The sequence below is a fragment of the Rhinatrema bivittatum genome, chromosome 9 (genome assembly GCF_901001135.1).
Source record: "Rhinatrema bivittatum chromosome 9, aRhiBiv1.1, whole genome shotgun sequence".
In the NCBI taxonomy this organism is placed as follows: domain Eukaryota; kingdom Metazoa; phylum Chordata; class Amphibia; order Gymnophiona; family Rhinatrematidae; genus Rhinatrema; species Rhinatrema bivittatum.
In genome coordinates this window covers 210,041,142-210,060,972 of record NC_042623.1, presented here as the reverse complement: position 1 = coordinate 210,060,972, position 19,831 = coordinate 210,041,142, and the positions used below count along the sequence as shown (strand labels likewise).

At 44.5% G+C, this 19,831-nt stretch overlaps 1 protein-coding gene across 1 annotated transcript in view; it reads right to left on the bottom strand.

The window, feature by feature from the left end:
- Window positions 1-4,532: 4,532 nt before the first annotated feature.
- TM4SF4 (transmembrane 4 L six family member 4) overlaps window positions 4,533-19,831 on the bottom strand; it is a 35,314-nt gene continuing 20,015 nt past the window's right edge. Inside the window, exons 3-5 of the mRNA XM_029617070.1 lie at window positions 15,543-15,679; window positions 12,295-12,481; window positions 4,533-5,323 (exon numbers count right to left, since the gene is read on the bottom strand). Of these exons, the coding sequence (XP_029472930.1) occupies window positions 5,306-5,323; window positions 12,295-12,481; window positions 15,543-15,679 (342 nt within the window). The 3' untranslated portion in view covers window positions 4,533-5,305. The remainder of the gene's footprint in view (window positions 5,324-12,294; window positions 12,482-15,542; window positions 15,680-19,831) is intronic.

Genomic DNA, 19,831 nt, shown 5'->3' with positions numbered 1-19,831 from the left:
ATGTCGAAGCCACCTTGTCCCCTGTTCCTTATCCCCCCCCCGCCACATACATGAAATCACCACCCAAAAAAAACCTCTCCTGGGCCCTTCCTGCATCATTCCTGGCCTGTTCTTCTCTATCTTACCCCATCCGTAGACTTTGAAGACTCTCTTCAGGGTAGAAAGTAATCCCCAGTCGCTCCTGTCCTACACTTGTAGAAAATGGTGCTGGTTAGCCTGTGGCTAGCGCCATAATGGATAATTATCATACAAAACATGGCGTTGGCTGACCCAAGCCAATTGTATGGCAATTATCCATAATGGTGCCGGCATTCAACAGGGGGATAGCTCCTGCTCTTGAAATGTCTTCAAAGTCTACAGATAGGGGAGGGGCAAGTCGGGCTATATGGGGTAGGCCCCAGGAGAAATTTCTTTTTAAAACAAAATGAAAGAACAACATTTCTATTCTTTTTTTATTTCTTTTTAAAACCAAAAGGAAGGAAAACAGAATTTTATTTTCAAAATGTTCTGTTTGCTTTCCAGTGAAAGTCCATTCCTACTGCTCTAGAGGTTGTGACCACTGTTTTAACAGCAGACAGTCTGAGTAGGTATTTAAAGAGGTTTTCCTGTCTGACCCTGCAGGCTACTAACTACCATGTCACAGTTCCAGCTACATTGCTTTATGCTAAAATTCGAACAGCTGTGTCTTTCATACCACCTGACCTTTTCTTGGCCCAGTAATTCCTCCTTTTCTTCCAATTTAATCAGAATCACTCTTGAGATTATGTGCCAGGAGCCTTCGTTCACTACTCCCCAGGATTATCCCCCTATTTTGATGGCTCCTTCCTCCTGCTGTTCCTAATCTGCTCATTGCGGCAATGACCCTCGAGACTGGTTGCCATGAACTGGGGTTTCTGTATCATGGGCTCCCAAATCTGGCTGCCAGAAGTTACTCTTAATAAGGACTTTGACGCCTTACCCTCCTCCCCCCACAGAATTGCTTCAGGCCAACTGAAGAAGCCATTTTTCTTCTCTGAACCCCTGCAGGATGCACACATTTATCAGCCTGAGCTGAGTCACCATAAATGAGCTTGCCAGTTTCTGTAGATAGGATCATATTAATAGATCATTTTCCTGCTGGCAGAGGAACGTCACCCGAAGCTCTTCACTGGCTCTGCTTATCACCAACTGCTCTCCAGGGCAGCACCAAACTTGCATGGTGGAGCCAAGTATTTTAAAGCAACTATTAAATCTGTCATTTTCTCTTTGGCCCATTGCCCAAAGTCATAGCAATAAGCCAATAGATTTTTCTATGGCTCATAATGAGCTTCCAACATTTCCCACGTTTTTTTTTTTTCTTAGTGATACTTAGTCTGGTCCTAAAAGCTGACCAGAACCTCAACAGCTCTCTTCTTGTCTGGTGCCAACAGGGTGGCTTGTTGCTGACTGGGCACGGTCATGGTCTGATTCATGAGATACTTACTGAGCAAATCTGAATCAATATGTCGTGAAGGCCTTGGAGCCTTCTTCAAAGGCAAAAGTAGTTCCACTTCCCAGCTGAATTGAACTGCAGTCTCCTCAATACCTAACCCAACTGCTCAGTGAGGAGCATGGGATAGGAGAACCTCAGACCCAAGGTAGTTTGTGGTGATTTCTGACGTCAACAAAGAGGCAGCTTGGAACAATCTGCAAACACCCTTAGTTCCCATGGCCCTGGATGAATGTGACAGTATGGAAATAAGAACTGGAGAAATAATTAGCAAAGAGTTGATGAGTTTAGCTTCTAAGGAACAACAATAAATGGAAGTGAACCCTTTATCAGAGAGATGAGAGCAAGAACCATAGTTGGATGGCTAAAGTACAGAGAAGTGAATGGTGCAACCTGTGATAAGGGGCATCTTGATCTGGTTAAAAGGAGAAGTGTACAAGATGGCAATAAGACTATTACTAGTCTACAGAGTACTGGATCATGAGAGAGAACAAACAAGTAATGGTTCTGGTACAGATGAGGATTGGATGCTTGGAGTAACACAAACCAATAAAGCCAGGAATGAAAATGTTAGGAAAAGTGGTTGAAATTGCAAGGAAAAGAAGACTGATGAGGTTTAGACACATGAAGAGACAAAAGTTACATCAATAGGTAGGTACTAGAAATGCAGGTAGAGGGGGAGAAAAGATCCAGGGGAAGTTCAAAAGAGAAATGGATCATTCACCAGAATACTGATGCAAGAGAACTTACCCTAGATTCATCAAAATGTTGTAATATCTCAGGTCTAATGCCATCGCATGGTGTGGTAAACTTTTCGTGCCCTGTGATACTTCCTATTTCGCATCTTGCTCTGAGAGAGAGAGAAACTATTTCTAAGGCCTTCATAGTAGTCAAGTATTTATATCACTATAGGAAGGCCAGCTAATAGCTCAAGGTGTGAGGTGTTGGTGGTGGTTTAGGGGCCAGTTTTTCATGCAGAGTGAGACGTACAAACAGCACAGTACACCTTGGTGAAGATTTGACGTCATTTGGAGTGAGGAAAGTCTGACAAAGATGACATTTTGTACTATGTTATCTCACTCTAGCTTGATGGATATTCTCTCTCTCTCTCTCCACTCCCCCCCCCCCCTCTTTCTCTCTCTCCACGCCCTCTCCCCTCCCATGTTGTATACATGGTAACAGACACAAGAGAGTTGAAACCCTTCTCTGTCTCCCCTCTTACTAAGTAATAACATCTAATCTTAATCCTTGGCCAGTAATGGGCCATAGCTAAAAATTCGGTTAGTACATTTATTTGATTTTATATTTTGCCTTTTGGGCACTATTTACTAGGCATTTAATTCACTTGCAAGTTTTTTTTTTCTGTACTTTCAAGCTGGCCTTATAGCCATTTGACTGGAAGCGCCAAGAGCTTATTCCTGCTAGTGTAGCTGACGGTTCCCTCCGGTGGAGATAATGCCTACAAGGAGCTGGGTTTGTTTCTATGAGCCCTCTGCTAGCCCAGCCTCCTGCCTGGCTCTGCCATCAGCATCTGGAAATGGGGGGGGCAGGGAGGCAGAAGGGGCCTCTGTTAGCCCAGCCTCCTGTCCTGGCTCTGCCATCAGCATCTGGAAATGGGGTGGGGGGGGGGGGGGGCAGGGAGGCAGAAAAGGGCCAAGGGAGCAGGATTGAGGGGATCCCCCTGGGGGGAAGCTGCCTCAGAACGGGAACATCAGCAGCCGAATGTAATCCTTCTGTCATGCTTTAAAGTTAAACATACTGTATCCCTCCTATGGGGCTCTATATTCCTGGCTTCCATGCCTAGATCTATGCGCCATTAATTTGCCATACAGCTGGTTTTGATCATGCAGCTCTTGGGGGGAGGGGTGGGGGTGCCATTTAGGAGAGATTCTGGCTTCTGAATCATAGGACCTGGAATTTTGGGGGCTACTTCCAAAGGGAAAGAGGTTTATGCGATCACCATGTCCATGTGTGTCCCTATAACTTTTGTGTTTAATGTCCTGTTTACATCAGACTTTCAGAATAGGTGTATGAGCGTCGTTTCAGAAGGCAGACTCCATTAGTTTTGCATGGAACGTCTTTTCATGCTATTTTTTGGCACAGCAACGTTCTCCTTTTCAAGAATTGAACTTAACAGCATGTTTGCTTGTGACAAGCCCCCCACCCCACCCCCCGGTTTCCAGGGCTGATGGGGGGGGGGGGGGGGGAGAAAGAGTTTGCTGCCATTGAAATAAACTGCAATAGGAAGAAGCAGTGTCACAGGAACTGTCAGCCTAGGAAAGTCACAGCCAGGCTGGAGAGGTGATCAGCCCCTGCTGGAGAGTTTCAGCTTGGAGATTTGTATATGATAACCCCCTGGGTCTTTTTGCCGAATCACAGTCAAATATTGGCCTAGAAACAAATAATGGCAGCCTCCTAATAAATGTGAGTTGGGAATGTATTGAAAGCAGCAGATCTTCACCCTGGATGAGAAGGGGGGTATCTGGTTTTTAGAACTGAAAAAAAGCACAGGCAAGATGGAAAAGCTTGTGTGCTTCCTCTTTTTTTCTTTGGCCTAGTTCTCAGCTTTTTTGTTTGAGAGGAGGCGTTCTTTTTTTAACAGATCCATATCTGAGTAGTAGGCCATGGACATAGCCAAACTGGAATCTGGCTGAACTGAAGAATGAGCAAGCTGGGAAGCTGGCCGAATTACAAATCACAGTAACAGAAACCATTCCCGTTGAGAAAGGAAGGTACAGGACCTTCAGCAGGGCAGTGGCTGAGGCCTGGTCCAGTGGCTGAGCTGGAGGTGGAGTTGGTCACCCAGGAGGGTGGAGACCTAGTGGCGAATTAGTAGGTGGTGTTTGGTCTGGAAGGCTTGCAAGGTAACTGGGCATAGGGGCATTGTTCTTGTTTCTATAGAGCTAGCCACACTCAACATTTTCCCCATAGACAGAAGGTTGGAGAAACCTTTTAGTACACCTGCCCTCTGTTCTTCTCAGCTCACTCTTTGCCTTTCAGTAGATGTACAATATCTCCTTTTCTTTTTCATCAGGGATCAAGGAAAGGGGCAGGAGTCGAGGTGTTAGGCGATTTTGTTTTGCTGTTTTTAATTTTTGGGAGCCAGCGTCTCAGTTTATTTTGTGTATATTTCTCGGACATGTTTGTATTAATACAGCAGCCTATTGATTTGCTCCTCTTTTCAATATCAAACAAATGGCATAATAAATAAGAAGGGGCCCTATGCATTGATTGAGATAAGGGAGAAAAAAAATACAAATAATCCTTTAAAAGTTCCAGTACAGAAGTGCAAACATACAGCAAGAAATAAGAATTATTTAGGGATTTTGGGTTGAAAGAATTCTTTGATTACAACATTCCACGTGATCTACGCCTTATTTTTGTGACACAAGAGAGGTTGCAGTAGCCACACCTTTCTGTGCGTACGAAAAAGTGTCTGCATAACTCTGATGCAGTGGAGTTTCCACAGGCACCAGCAGAGAAGGTGGAGCATTTCAGCTCCCTGGACCCTGAATGTGTGCTGGTCAGGCGCGATCACCAGCTGGCGATAGTGGTCACGAAGGAGGCAGAACAAGCCTGCGAAGAAAGTGCTTCCTAGCAGAAACGATTTTATAAAAATAAATATATGGTTTGCATTCATGTTAGCTTTTTTTTTCAACTTGATGTTAAAGAGCAGAGACGGCTGTCAAGACTTTTGCCTGGAGGGCTGCCCTTCATGCAACGTCTCGGTTATGGGCGGGTGGATGTGAGGCCAGGGAGGGTAAAGTTGCACCATTGTGCTTTTTCCAGACACGTGAAACTCCACGGCGGAAGTTCTCCTTTTCCATTGTTGCACAGTTAAACGGGTCCATCCCCCTGCACAAAAAAAAGAAAGAAGACTATGAATTCTTATGATTGATTGGCTTTAATGAGTTTTATTTGAATGTAATTCTTTTTCAACATAGCCAGTCTCGGTGTATTTAAGCGACAGCAGTCGGAGGGCAGATAATCGAGTAATAAGGAGAAAAAAGTGGATCCTTCCTGTCCATCTCACCCATAATTCCACGAAAACCTCCCCAGCAAAAGGCTGAGCTCTTCTAATGATGATGCTATGAGGTTGTTCATGGCTCATGCTGCCATCGTGATTAAGGTACTGAGGGTGAGGACAGCTGCCCAAGACAGAGGATTTCAGGAATGCCAGGGTCTGATCACTGACTCCCAGACAAGATACCAGATGGGGCTACGGTAGTTTCGTACACTTCTGATCCTTTATTTCTTGGGAATGCTTTATTACTAATCTGTTTCTTGTAACACTGTTGGCGCTTATGCAAGAAATGTGTGCATTGCGGGTTAATTAAGATCAAGGACTCTTTTTTGTCTTTGGCTCGCAAGCGAGCATAGGCCTAGTCATTCCCTGAACCTGAAACCCAGGCCATTTCTTTGATAGGTGGGTGGACAATGCCAACCTGTGCTGATCTGGGACATAAAGGGAAATCTTTCAGCCCGAGGCCTGCAGCATCAATCCCCCTCCCAGGAGCTAGTGAAGGATTTAAGATTTTTCCACCCTTGGGCACTGTTGCTGCTATCATCCCCTGTCTCACCTCCCATAACTTTGCAGAATTTAAAAGGTACAGTCCCACAGCTGCCAGTGGCAACTCAGGGGTAAATCCTGTAGAAAATAATGTGAAAATTCTGAAGCATATTGACAAAGATTTCCATTTGTATTTTACATGATAAAAATGAGTAGTTCTCCAGTGTTTATCTGCATACTTTTTCCTTTTTATTGGGTGAGGGAAATGGGTCTCAAGTATCAGCAGAGGAATGAGATCTCAGGGATGGAAGGAGAGGGAGAGGAGACTGGAGATGGGGTGGGGCAGTGTGAGAAGGAAAGAGAACGGGATGGGGAAGGAGGACTGGGAATGGGGAGGATGGGGGATAGAGAAGATTAAGGAAGGATGGAGAACAGGAATCTGAGATAGGGAAAAAGGGGAGAGGTTCTGGAACTGAGGAGGAGGGAGTAGGAAAAATTTGGGGGTGGATTCCAGGATCTGGGGAGAAGGGAGAGGTAGGAAGGAGGGGAGGATTCAGGATCTGGGGGATAGATTCTAAATTCAGGGAAAGAAGATCTGAATTGTGGTGGTGGAAGGGGGAGAGAGGAGGCAGGTATCCTACTGTGTTCAGATCCTGCTTCCCCTTGCATCCCATCTCTAACCTCCTGCCCTATCTGACATATACAGACATGCATTACCAGCAACCCCTTCTGGCATCAATCCCAGAGACTCGCACCCCAGCTGATCTCCTCTCGCTCTCCAGCCTCTCTCCTCATGCCCCAATGATCTCCACTCAGTCCCTCCTAACCTCCCCAAAATAATCCCCTTTGCTCTGTCTGCTCTAGGCTTCCCCTTCCCCATCCATACCTAAATGGCAGGAGGGAGGGGCTGAATTAGCTAGCAGAGCAGCTCTTCTTTGCTCTGCTTTGTCTGTTCCAGGCTTACTCCCTCCCTTCCGGTTCCTTGCAGCTGCCTAGGAGGGGAGGGGATGGGATGGATCAGGAAGCAGAGGACTGTTCTCTGTTGAGTACAATTCAGCACAGTTTGAAGGCAACAAATCTTCAGCTAGCCTGCTGCCCCTTTATTTTTGCCACTCTAGACATAGACCTAGTATGCCTATTGACAAATCCAGGTCTGCCAGGAGTACCACACAAAATGCAATAGGAAGAATGTTCTGGTTTCATCCAGAGAGTATTAGTATAGGCAGAATTTAGCCAAAATGAAGCATGTAAGTACTGAGTTGCCAAGTGTCTGCTTTTGCACAACATAAATGCAGGGCTGGCGGAACCACTAGGCGAGCTAGGCCTGTGCCTAGGGCGCCGAGACTTAGGGGGCGCTGCGGCAGGCAGCAGAATTTTGAAAGGGCAAAAAGTGCCCTTTCAAAATTCTGCCAGCCTTCGACTCGCCTAGATGGAGACCAAGCGTCAAGATTTAGGGGGCGCCGCGGCAGGCAGCCAGCTCCCGACTCGCCCTGCCTCCCCCCAAGTGTCACCCTCCCGACACCCCCCCTAGTGGTCCAGCAGAGGTCTCGGGAGCGATCTGCCGCTCCCGGGGCCTCCGCTGCCACTAAGCAAAATGGCGCCGGTGACCTTTAGCCCCTACCATGTGACAGGGGCTGAAGGCTACCGGCACCATTTTGCTTAGTGGCAGCGGAGGCCCCGGGAGTGGCAGATCGCTCCCGGGCCCTCCGCTGGACCACCAGGGGGGGGGCGTCGGGAGGTTGGCACTGGGGGGGATGCAGGGAGAGTCGGGGGCTGGCTGCCTGCCGCTGCGCCCCTTAAGTCTCGGCGGCTGGTCTCCGGCCGCACCGATCTTCCTTTCTTCGGCCACGTGATCAGCTAGACCGGCTGCGCCGATCTTCTTTCTGTGTGTGTGTGTGTGTGATGTGATGTATATGTAAGAAAGTTAAAGGAATGGAGCTTCTGTGTGTGTGTATGTGATGTGTATGTGAGAGAGGATTATTTAACAAAGTGGGTAGAGACAAATACTAAAGTAAAAAAAAAATTAAAGTATTTAAAATGTTCATCTCAGCAAAATCACAAATTTAAGATACTGATGCCAGGTGGGTTTTTTTGTTTTGTTTTTTTTTGAAGCATAATTTAAGCATGAAGACTAGAATAGTTCCAATCTGAAACAGTTTTGCTTTTTTTTTTTTTTTTTTTTAAGCCTTTAGAAAATGTATATTTTTAAATGACTAAGACTGGAGTCTTCCCATTTAAAAGGGAAGCTGACTAAGGATGTCTTTCTGTTCCATATCTCCCACATGAATAATCATACGACTGATCGTTTGAAGAAACACACTTGCTTTATTGCCTGAAAGCATAAAACAAGAGAAGGTGTAGGTGGCTGTCCCTTGGGAGGACAGAACCTGAAGGAAGGGTGTCATTTCGCCTTCTGATAGGAATGTGGTTTTCTTATTTAATGGTTGGGAGCATCACTTTCACTTTTAGTAAAAGTGAAAAATGCTGTAAGTCTGAAAGCAAGGTGCTTCTGTGAGTGTAATGTGTATGTGAGACAGGGAGAGTGCTTCTGTATGTGTGGTGTATATGTGAGTCAGGGAGGGTGCTTGTGTGTGTCAGTGTGTGTGTGCGAGAGATGGAGCATGTTTTTGGCTGGCTTGTGGCTGTGAGAGAGGGCATGTGTGTGATTGAGCCTGTTTGTAAGTGAGATAGAACGTATGTGATTGAGAGCTTGTGTGTAAGTGAAATAGAGAGAGCATGTGTGTGATTGAAAGCCTGTGTGTTAGTAAGAGAGAGCGAGAGCATTGTGTGATTGACTGGCCAGAGAGGTGACTGGTATGTGTGTGTGTGTGTGTGTGTGTGAGAGAGAGAGACTGGTTGGGGAGATGAGTGATGTGTGAGAGACAGAAACTGGTCCTGAGGGTGTGACTTGTGTGTGTGTGTGTGTGTGTGTGTGTGAGAGAGAGAAGAGACTGGTTGTGGTCCCTAAGGAAGAGGACTGTGAGGATAGCTTCAGCAGCTACTGCGGCTTCTGGTATGGCCTGCAAGGGAAAGGAGTAGGAGAACTGCTGGAGAGGGTAAGTAGTAGAAAGACTAGGGGACACTCCATGAAGTTAGCATGGGGCACATTTAAAACTAATCGGAGAAAGTTCTTTTTTACTCAACGCACAATTAAACTCTGGAATTTGTTGCCAGAGAATGTGGTTCGTGCAGTTAGTATAGCTGTGTTTAAAAAAGGATTGGATAAGTTCTTGGAGGAGAAGTCCATTACCTGCTATTAAGTTCACTTAGAGAATAGCCACTGCCATTAGCAATGGTTACATGGAATAGACTTAGTTTTTGGGTACTTGCCAGTTCACTTGCCAGTTCACTTAGAGAATAGCCACTGCCATTAGCAATGGTTACATGGAATAGACTTAGTTTTTGGGTACTTGCCAGGTTCTTATGGCCTGGATTGGCCACTGTTGGAAACAGGATGCTGGGCTTGATGGACCCTTGGTCTGACCCAGTATGGCATTTTCTTATGTTCTTATGTTCTTATGTTTAAGTTCATTTTTCTTGATTGACTACCATTTTAATTATTGGGTAGTATGTGATGTGTCTGCTGTTTGAAATATTTTATTGGTGTTTGGTAAAGCTTTCAAAATTTGCATTAATCTTTAATTATTGGATATTCTATTCATCAGCTGTTTTGAAATTATCTTATTTGTATGGTTTTATAATTATGATTAATGATTTATATATCTTTATATTATTGATTTGTTTCACAAGGAATGGTGAAATTTTTGTTTTTCCATTGTTACACTGTATAGAGTCTGGCATGATGCGTTTTACAGTTCAGTTTTTGTCTGCACATTTCTGTTTATACTTTATGTGGCTTTATTCTGTATTTGGTGAGGGTCTGTCTCTGCTCTGTATGTGTGACCATGATGAGAGATTCTGCTAGCATGTAGTGTCTGTATAGGGATCATTAGCAATTGGGTTTGTTTTGTTTCCTCAGTAGGTGGTGTATTGGTATTCTAGGACCCAGTGTAATATTTACCCTTGCTTTTTCAAAGGTAGGGTTATTGTTGTTTGAGTTATGTTATGTTACGATGGGATTGCAGTATAGATTTTGAGTGTCTTTTTTTGCGGGGTTTTGTGTTAGTTCACAATATGCCTGGCAGTGGAAGGTGTTTGTGCTGCTGTTACTGTGAGGTGACACCAGAATTTGAAAATATCTTTTAGTATGATGAGCTGTAAGGGAAACATCCAAGCTCCATTGTTTAGGGGAATTTCAGTGGATGCACAGAGTTAGAGAACTGAAGATGCAGGATTTATATTGACATTCTGTTCCTTCCTATATATTCCAGTCTTCACTCTCATAGCCCTATAGGATTAGTTGAATGAGGCTATCAAATAATTTTATAGTGTGAAACTGGCCAGCTTTTTAAAATTACCCAGAAGAGCCTTTGGACTTTTTTTATTAACACTTTTTTTTAATAACCAGTTTGAAAGCAGGATCCATGCTATAGAGGTGGGTGTGATGAAGAAATGTCATTTTGGCTCCCCCCCCACCCCCCCCAAAATTCTTCTGTCTAGTGACACCACTGATTTTCTGTGACCTTAAGCATTAGTACAAGAAAGATTAAGGGGGGGGATGCTGGAGAGGCACACAAATGCATTGGCCCCTGGGTGCCGGAGACCCTTGGTGCACCATTGGGTGCGAGTCATATGGGGCCACAAGCGGTGGCAAAGAGGAGTGGAGATTTGGCGGGCCGCAAGCAGTGCCCAACCTGCTTGTGACCGGAAAACCACACAGTCAACGGGAGTAATCGAGAATGAGGTAGGAATCGGGGCCGAGACCGGGGGGTGGTGGCGCAACGGGGGGGGGGGGGGGGTGCAAGGGAGAAGGCTCGCCTAGGGCGCCAAATCCCCTTGCACCGGCCCTGCATAAATGAGACCAAGAAGCTCTCAAAATGTGTTCAGTACCCCTAGGTCTCCACTGTCCATTGGTCCCTAGGTAAATCACTAGACTAGAATTTTGTAATTTGCAGACTTTCCCTGCAGGCACCTCCAAAGTGGCTGGATTGGTCAGCAGTGAACTATAAAAGCAGAATGTGCACAGGGAACACTGGTGGCTTTGGTTTTCGTATTTTGAGTTGTAGTTTGGATTCTCCCCATCTGTGGGATCCTGCTTCTGCCTAAAGAGGATTTTCTCCCCTGCCTTGGGAGCTCAGGAAGGTGCTGTGACTCCCTCCACCCAGCTAAGAAGAGGTAGCAGTGACCTGACAATGAACACCAGAGAAAAAGAAAGTTATATTTTTCTAGAGAATTTTTTGTTTGTTTTGTGAGAAAGTTTTGCCACCAATTCCTGCCCACAGATGGGAGGTGGGGGAGGAGATTTTTGGATTTTGAACACTTTTTGAGAATTTCTACCATCAGAAGTCCAGCTTTTACCATCAGCGAAACAGACAGAAGATCCCAGCACCACCAGGAACCCACTCGCTATCACTCAGGAGCATTGAGTTTTTACTTAGGGTTTCCATCCTAAAAGACACTGACTCAGCTACTAAAACTGAGAAAGAGGCATATTTAGATGGCTTCTTTTTGTGAGAAGATTATATGCAGAATTTTTTTGTTGTGACTTGGTTGTAAATTTTTGTTGAACACCCACCAGAGTATCCAGTGTCTTAATTTCAGAGCAAAGAGTGCCCTCAAGCAAGGACATTGACATAGGGCCTGATTTTAAAAAGCATTTACTCGAGTAAAACAGGGTTTTACTCGAGTAAATGCACTTTACTTGAGTAAGTGGGCTTTTGAAAATTGCTATAATATATGCCATTGAATTGTCCATAGGATTTACTTGTGTAAGTGCACTTTACTCCAGTAAATGGCTTTTGAAAATTGCTACAATAGTAGTTACATTTACATGTGTAACTCCTTTTGAAAATTACCGCCATAGTGAATGCACCTCTCAGAGTAACCAAAAGGGAGATTGAGAGACTGGGCCCCAGAGGTTTATCCTCCTCTCTGCTGGAATGAACCTTGGCACCCTCAAGCCTTCTGTGAACGGAGAGGAGAGAAGGTTGGGAGAAAAGTGGCCCCGGGGCCAACAGCATGCCGCTGCATGCCGAGAGACCTCCGAAGAGAGGGCTACAAATGAAATTAAACTAGGCTTAAAGCGCAATGTGAGCCCACGACTCTATCACTTTTATGATTCGGAACCCGTAGGCGTGCAGGTATCCATGGTTAATGTGTGCACACGATAATACAGAGCAGCCAAATCTAATAATGTACCTGCGTATTCCAGAAAAAGTGTTGTACTGAATAATGTTTGGGGGGGCCTTTGACTTACCCCACAACAGCCGCTTTTGCACCTCCCGCAGAGCGTTCCCATCAGCCCGTTGATGGCCTGAATGGCGCAGAGCACGGCTTGGACGCCACTCATCAGCAGAAGCAGTAGGAAGAGCGTCAGGTTCCAGGGAATGATATCCTTGGGGTTCACACATTCCTGCTGAAGGGTGCTGTTTCCAAGATAATCCCTGTGTGACGGCAAGGGGGGGAGGGGGGCAAATAAAATACAGGAGTTCAGTAACAGCTGTTGTTTGCTGAATATCAGAGCTAACAGCCATGAGGTCCATAATAGTTATCCGTCTTAGCCATTTAAATGGTTTACCTGGCTATGTTCAGCCTTTATCCAGCTAAATTCTAGCTGGCTAATAAGTTAGGAGGCTAGAATTTAGCTGGATAGGTTAAGGGCAGTCTAGGGACGTAACTGGGGAGGAGTTGAGTTAGCCGGCTAACTAAAGAGGGCAAGATTCTTGAAGGCTTTTCTCCCATTTTGTGTCTATGGGAAAAACCCTTAGTGAATCAGGCACTAAGATAGCCGACTATATTCATTAGTGTAGCTGCCTCCAGAGTCAAGGACCAAAGTGTGTTTGCTTTGCTGTAAACCCAATCCACTGTACAATTAATTCTCACTAGCTCTTGTACATGGTTTTTTGAACTACTGGACTTGAATTTTCAAGAGCTAATGGGACTGAAATTTGGCAGCTCACTTATAAGCTGCATTAGGGCTGGTAGAGACTTTGTACCCACACTCGGGCCGATTCAGTAAGTCCGCGGGAGAGCGGGCAAACGCCCGCTCTCCCAGCACGTGCACAGGCCACTCACCTGTGCGCGCGATTCAGTATTTAAAAGAGGCCCAGTGGTAGAAACAGACAAAAGGAGGCGCTAGGGACACTAGCGCGTCCCTAGCGCCTCCTTTTGGCCCGGAGCGGCAGCTGTCAGCAGGTTTGACAGCCGACACTCAATTTTGCCAGCGTCTGTTCTCGAGCCCGCTGACAGCCACGGACTTGGAAACCAGACGCCGGCAAAATTGAGTGTCCGGTTTACGACCCGACAGCCGCGGGCCGACTTCAAGTTTTTTTTTTCTGTTTTTACCCTTCGGGACCTCCGACTTAATATCGCCATGATATTAAGTCGGAGGGTGCACAGAAAAGCAGTTTTTACTGCTTTTCTGTGCACTTTCCCGGTGCCCAAAGAAATTAGCACCTACCTTTGGGTAGACGCTAATTTCTGAAAGCAAAATGTGTGGCTTGGCTGCACATTTTGTTTTCTGAATCACGCGGGAATACCTAATAGGGCCCTCAACATGCATTTGCATGTTGAGGGCGCTATTAGGTTCGGCGGGTTGGACGCGTGCTTTTGGCCCCTTACTGAATAAGGGGTAAGGGAAAACGCGCGTCCAATGGCGGGTTAACAGTATGCTCCGTCGGAGCGCACTGTACTGTATCGGCCCAACTGTGAATAGAGACTAGGAAGTAACCCTCCATTCACATCTTCCCTCTCTTAACACACACAGACACACACCTACACCTATACACCTACAACTACACTGTGTGTAGTTGTAGGTGTATATGCTACACACACACACATACACCTACACACACACTCTCCCACACACACACACATACCTACACCTACAACTACACACCCACATACACCTACACACACACCTACAACTACACACACACACACACACCTCTACACACACACACATACACCTACCCACACACACCTATCTTCCTTCTCTTCTGATACACTCTCTCCCCACACTCACCTTCCTTCTCTTCTGCTACACTCCCACTCCATACACACACATACACGCATGTATCTCCATTCTCTCCCTGCACAAACACCTTACCTTGCCACACATTTCCCTTTCCCCTCTCCTCCATCTTTTCCCCCCACACAAAGAACCTTCCCCTCTGTTATTTCCCCACACACCTTCCTCCAAAGTCTCCCTTTTCTCATTCTTCCCAATCAACCAGTATAAATTGCTAATCTGAAAATTGTTCTATTCTTTTGTCTTGTCAGGTGACAAAGCTAGACTATAGGGCCAAATGTGTCAATATTTAACCTAGAGTGTCTGAAAGCCTCGAGGAGGAACATTCTAGAGGAAAGTAACAAACAATCTTACACTAAAATGCTATTGACCGAAATAATTATTTTGGAAAGATATAATTAAAAACTTGCAAAATGGGTGTTTGTGTTAAAAACTTGTAAAATGGGTATTCATGTTAATTAGAGACTTCTGGTATTTCTCTGTCAATGAAGAGTTTCCTAATGGCTGATGATATTTCAAAAGTTAAAAATAAAATCCTCAGGGTGACATGATCAATAATAAACCACTTCCTTGCCTAAATTACTTGGTGAAGCTAAAACTAATATAAAAATGTTTAAATAATTGAAATTTAATTGCTGCTAACATTTAAAATATTGCCACTTATTCAATTAGATCGATGTTTGTTGACATAAAACCACCTTATGAATAAACAAATAATTATAAAGGTAAATAAACAAGCAATTTTATTTAAAAATAATGCTTGTCTTTTGCAGCTGCTGGAGCATCTCTGCAGCAGCTGCTGTTGTGCATGCATGTAAAACAACAGTGCCATCTAGTGGCACATTTGGGATATTGGCAGTACTGCAAACATTGCTATCGTTGCATTCATTACTGCCATCCGTTCGGCTGGCCAAACAAAAAAAAACAAAAACCCGCGCTTCTGGATTGCGATTACAGACCTCTCCCATTATCCCAGTATTTATCTGTGGTCGGGGGGCTTTGTTATTTTAACCAGGACTTCATTGGGCTCGAGACTGCCAGGACAGTGACCTTGAGTGAAATTGTTCCCTGCTCAAATGTTCTAGCTTATAATGCCCAGCACTACTACTTAACACCAGAGGCTTTAAATAAAATAATTTGAGAAAGGAATGGCTAGAGGGAGCAGTCGATTTTTCAGGCATGCAGTTATGAGCTCTAAGCACGACATTGGACTGCTTTCCTCTTAATAAACGTGTGTCTTTGTTTTTACTTACAGAAGATAGGAAAGGTATGGCTATCCCAGTATAACTGGTTTATTTACTTTAAAGCTATGCTTTCCCAAAAAGCTGCCATTAAGACAGACTGTCCCCTAAACCATGAATCATGTAACTTTCCGCTTCTGGGCTTTTAGATTACTGCATCTACAGTGGATGTTTATCATAGCATTTTTTTTCATATCTGCAACTCTACAGCCTGAGGAACAAAATTTATCTTACCCGTTGTTAAATGGATAGGTCCAGTTTCCACTCTGATTTTGACATTTGGGACCTTTATTTATTGCAATTGCAGATATGATGAAGCAGTATCCAGCACCCACAAAACCAATAGCAGCAAATATTATAGAGGAAAACATCTGCCGAGGAAAGGGACAAAAGACATTAGTGTGGATATCTGGCAAGGACTTACATTCTATAGCCTCATAACTACATTTTCATAACCGCCAAATCCTTATCCAAAAGATGCAACCTAAATCCAGATCACCCACAAGGCGGCATGTCCTCCTTCCCTGAAGAGCTGCTTCTTTTGTAGCCTCTGCTACACAGATTGTAACCCATTGTCTCCAAACCCTTCAACAAAATTTTTTTCCCCAATTAAATAAATTTTTATAAAATAACTCTAAAATGTAGAGCAAAGAAAACACACACACACGCACATACACACACACGCACATACACACACACGCACATACACACACACGCACATACACACGCACACACACGCACATACACACACACTCTCGCTCGCTTTCTCCTTATTTGCGTTTGCTGAAAGTGTGGTGGTATAGGTGTGCAATACTGATGTCTCCTTTATGTTCTTGCGATGTGCACTCTGATATCATCCCGTACTGAGAAGGCAAGGAGAGCATTCCAGAAATATAATATGGAGTACTGCAAGCTAAAATGTCATTATAATGGGTAGTGGAGAACTTATGTCCTATATACCGGTATCATATGAATCTGTATGACTGCACTATGGTAGACCGAAGCCTCAAACTAGTGTAAATACAGGAATTAATATAATCATGTACCAGTATATATTACCTAGCCACAGCCAATTTAGTTCAATTTTTTAAACTTTTTCAAATGAGAAAAAAAACCAAATTGGAAATGTGATCTAGCAATGTTCAAATGTTCTCATTCTCTGGACAATTTTGCACCACACTGAGGGCCAGATTTTATAACATGTGCGCGGGCGTAGATTTGTGCGCGCAACCCGCCGCACACAAATTTACGCCCAATTTTATAACGTGCGCGCGGCTGCGCGCACGTTATAAAATCCGAGGTCGGCGCACGCAAGGGGGTGCACACTTGTGCACCTTGCGCATGCCGAGCTCTAGGGGAGCCCCGATGGCTTTCCCCATTCCCTCTGAGGCTGCTTCGAAATCCGAGAGGCCTTGGAGGGAACTTTCCTTCCGCTTCCCCTCCCTTCCCCATCTAACCCGCCCCCCCAACCCTAACTAAATCCCCCCCTCCACCTTTGTTGTGTTAGTTATGCCTGCCTCTGGGCAGGCGTAACTTCCGCGCGCTGGCCAGCTGCTGGCGTCGGCCCCGCCCCTGGCCTGCCCCTTTTTCAAAGCCCCGGGACATATGCGCGTCCCATGGCTTGTTCACGCCGCTGAGCCTATGCAAAATAGGCTCGGCGCACGCAGGAGGGTTTTTAAAGGGTTACGCGTGTAACCCTTTGAAAATCTACCCCGGAGGTTTTAACACATAGAAGGACATCTCCTCCTCGTGGAGAGTGCCCACGGTAAGACAGACAGCCACTGTTCGATGGGTGATGAGCCCTGGAAGATGTTCTCCTTGAATGGAGGCGATGTGGAGGCTCACATCTAATGGCTGAAGAGGAATATTCAGAAGCTTGACAATGTCATTCATGATGAAGCTGCCACTTGCTCCTTTGAGAGCGCTGGAGAGTCCATCTAGGAAGATGGCTTGCAGACAATCTTCTTGCCACCCGAGCTCAGTAGCCAGGGTCCTGAATTCCACCATATTCTCAGAGAGGGTCTGTGACCCTTGACGGAGGTGGAGTACATTATGGCTGGCTACAGCTTGGCGGCCTGGGTCTCCGAAGGTCTGCTTGAAGGGAGCAACAAACTCGGAAAGCTTGGAAAGCATGGGATCAGAGTGTTCCCATAATGGAGAGGCCCATGCAAGAGCCTTCCCTTCTAGGTGGGAAAGGATTTATTTATTTATTTATGTATTTATTTATTTAAAATCTTTTCTATACCGTCGTTAAGATTGATACCATCACAACGGTTTACAGTAAGACACAAAATGTTGCTAAATGTCTTAAATGATATCAATTAAACAGGTGCCATAATGGTTCGGTAACATAGTTTTATAATAAATATTATTTGGTAAATGTGATGAATCATGTCCAATTCTATATCAGTTTTTAATACAAGAATAGCTTTATAATTGTAACTTATCCTTTAGTGTTGAATGAAAAGTAAAAATAAAATATACACATATTGAATACGGTGAGGTGTATGGATGTTCTACTGTCCGCATCCTACGCTTCCCTGTGTTCTATTTTCCATTCTCTTTGTGATAAGCTTGTTTAAAGAGCCATGTTTTTTAACTTTTTCTAAAGATTTTGATGTCTCTTTGTAATCTTATCTCTAAAGGCATGGTGTTCCATAGTATAGGTCATGCTAAAGATAGTGCCCTTTCTCTTACTTGGTTAGTCTTGCTGTTTTGACTGAAGGAATAGTTAGGAGTGCTTTTTTGGCTGATCTGTTTCTGTGAGGGATGTGTACGCGAAGGACTGTGTTTAGCCATTCTGCTTTTTCGTTATGTATTAATTTATGTATGGTACATAGTGTTTTTGTACTGTATTCTTTGCTCAATGGGCAACCAGTGTAATTCAGCTAGGGTTTCGGTAATGTGGTCTCTTTTATTTTTACCGGTCAGAATTCTTGCAGCAGTGTTTTGTAGTATTTGGAGTGGTCTTAGTGTGGTGTATGGTAAACCTAGTAGTACGGAGTTACAATAGTCAGTGCTTGCAAAAATTAAAGCTTGTAACACTGATCTAAAGTTAGTAGTTGTTAGTAGTGGTTTAAGTCTTCTGAGAATCATGAGTTTGGCGTATCCTTCCTTGACTTTTAAAGATATATGTTGTTTCAAGCTTAGTTCTGTATCAATTATCACTCCGAGGTTCCATACTTTCTCTGCTAATTCTATTTTTTGGTTGTTTTGAGTGTGATTGGGCTTTGAATGACCTCTATATTTTTATGTTCTAAATGTAGGAATTCTGTTTTCTCTATATTAATAACTAATTCCATTTGGTTTAGTAGCTGTTTGATGATATCAAGATACATGTTAGCTATGTTTAATGTTTTTTCAATTGTGTCATCGATGGGTAGTAATAATTGAATATCATCAGCGTATATGTAATGTGTGATACCCAGACCAACCAGCAGGTGACATGATGGCAACAGGTATATGTTAGTGTAGCTGATAGGGCTGACTCCTGTGGTACTCCTGTTTGAAGGTTTATTTTTTCTGACATTACGTCTTTGATCTGTACTTGGAAGTATCTGTTATTTAGATATGATCTGAACCATTTGATTGTTTTGTTACTTAATCCTATTTCTTCTAATCTATGTAATAGTATGTCATGATTTACTGTGCCAAAGGCCGCTGACAGGTCTAGCATCACTTGAATGTGTTTACCACTGTCGAAACCTCTCATGATGTTGTCTGTTAGCGCAAGCAGTAGTGTCTCTGTACTGTATTTATTTATTTATTTATTTAGTAATTTTTTATATACCGCGGCATGTTAATAACATCACCTCGGTTCACAATAAACAGTAAATTAGCAACAAGCTTTACAGTCAATAGGATAACGAAAACAAGGTACATAATAAATCAATTCAGAACAATTTAAGAACACACAGGTCGATACTGTAACGTGCGGTTGAGGATTTCCCGTCTGTAACGAGCTGGGAGCGCACAATTCGGACGCGTAAGGCGATCCAGCGATACAGTCTCCAGTTTCACGCGTCCTTAGCGCTTCTTAAAACAGACGCATAACCCTTTCCGCACGCAGCATGTATATGATATGTAAATGAACGAATTAGCTGAATAATGAAGGAATTAGCTATTCCCCTCCGATACTGTGACGCGCGCTCAGATTATCTCCTTTGTAACCTGCTATTTTGCCGCGTCCTTAACCTGTTATTTTACCGCCACCCTCTACTTGGAGTTAGTGTGGTGTTAGAAAATTAAAACGGGAATAAAGTGTAAAAAATGGGGGCGATTTCGGCGCTCAAGGCCCCATTCGGTCTCCGGTGCAGCCCCAGTCCTGTCCCCTCCTCCCGAAGCAAAAAAAAAAAACCCCCCCGAAAAAGTAGCAAGGCTCGGGCCTGCTACGGTAGTCCCTTCTCCCTTCTCCCCTCCTCCCGATTTCGGTGCTCAAGGCGGCCGGGTGGGCGTGCATTCATCCAGGCAGAGGGAGCCGGCGGCGAAAGCGGCCTCCGGCTCCCTCTGCCTGGATGAATGGA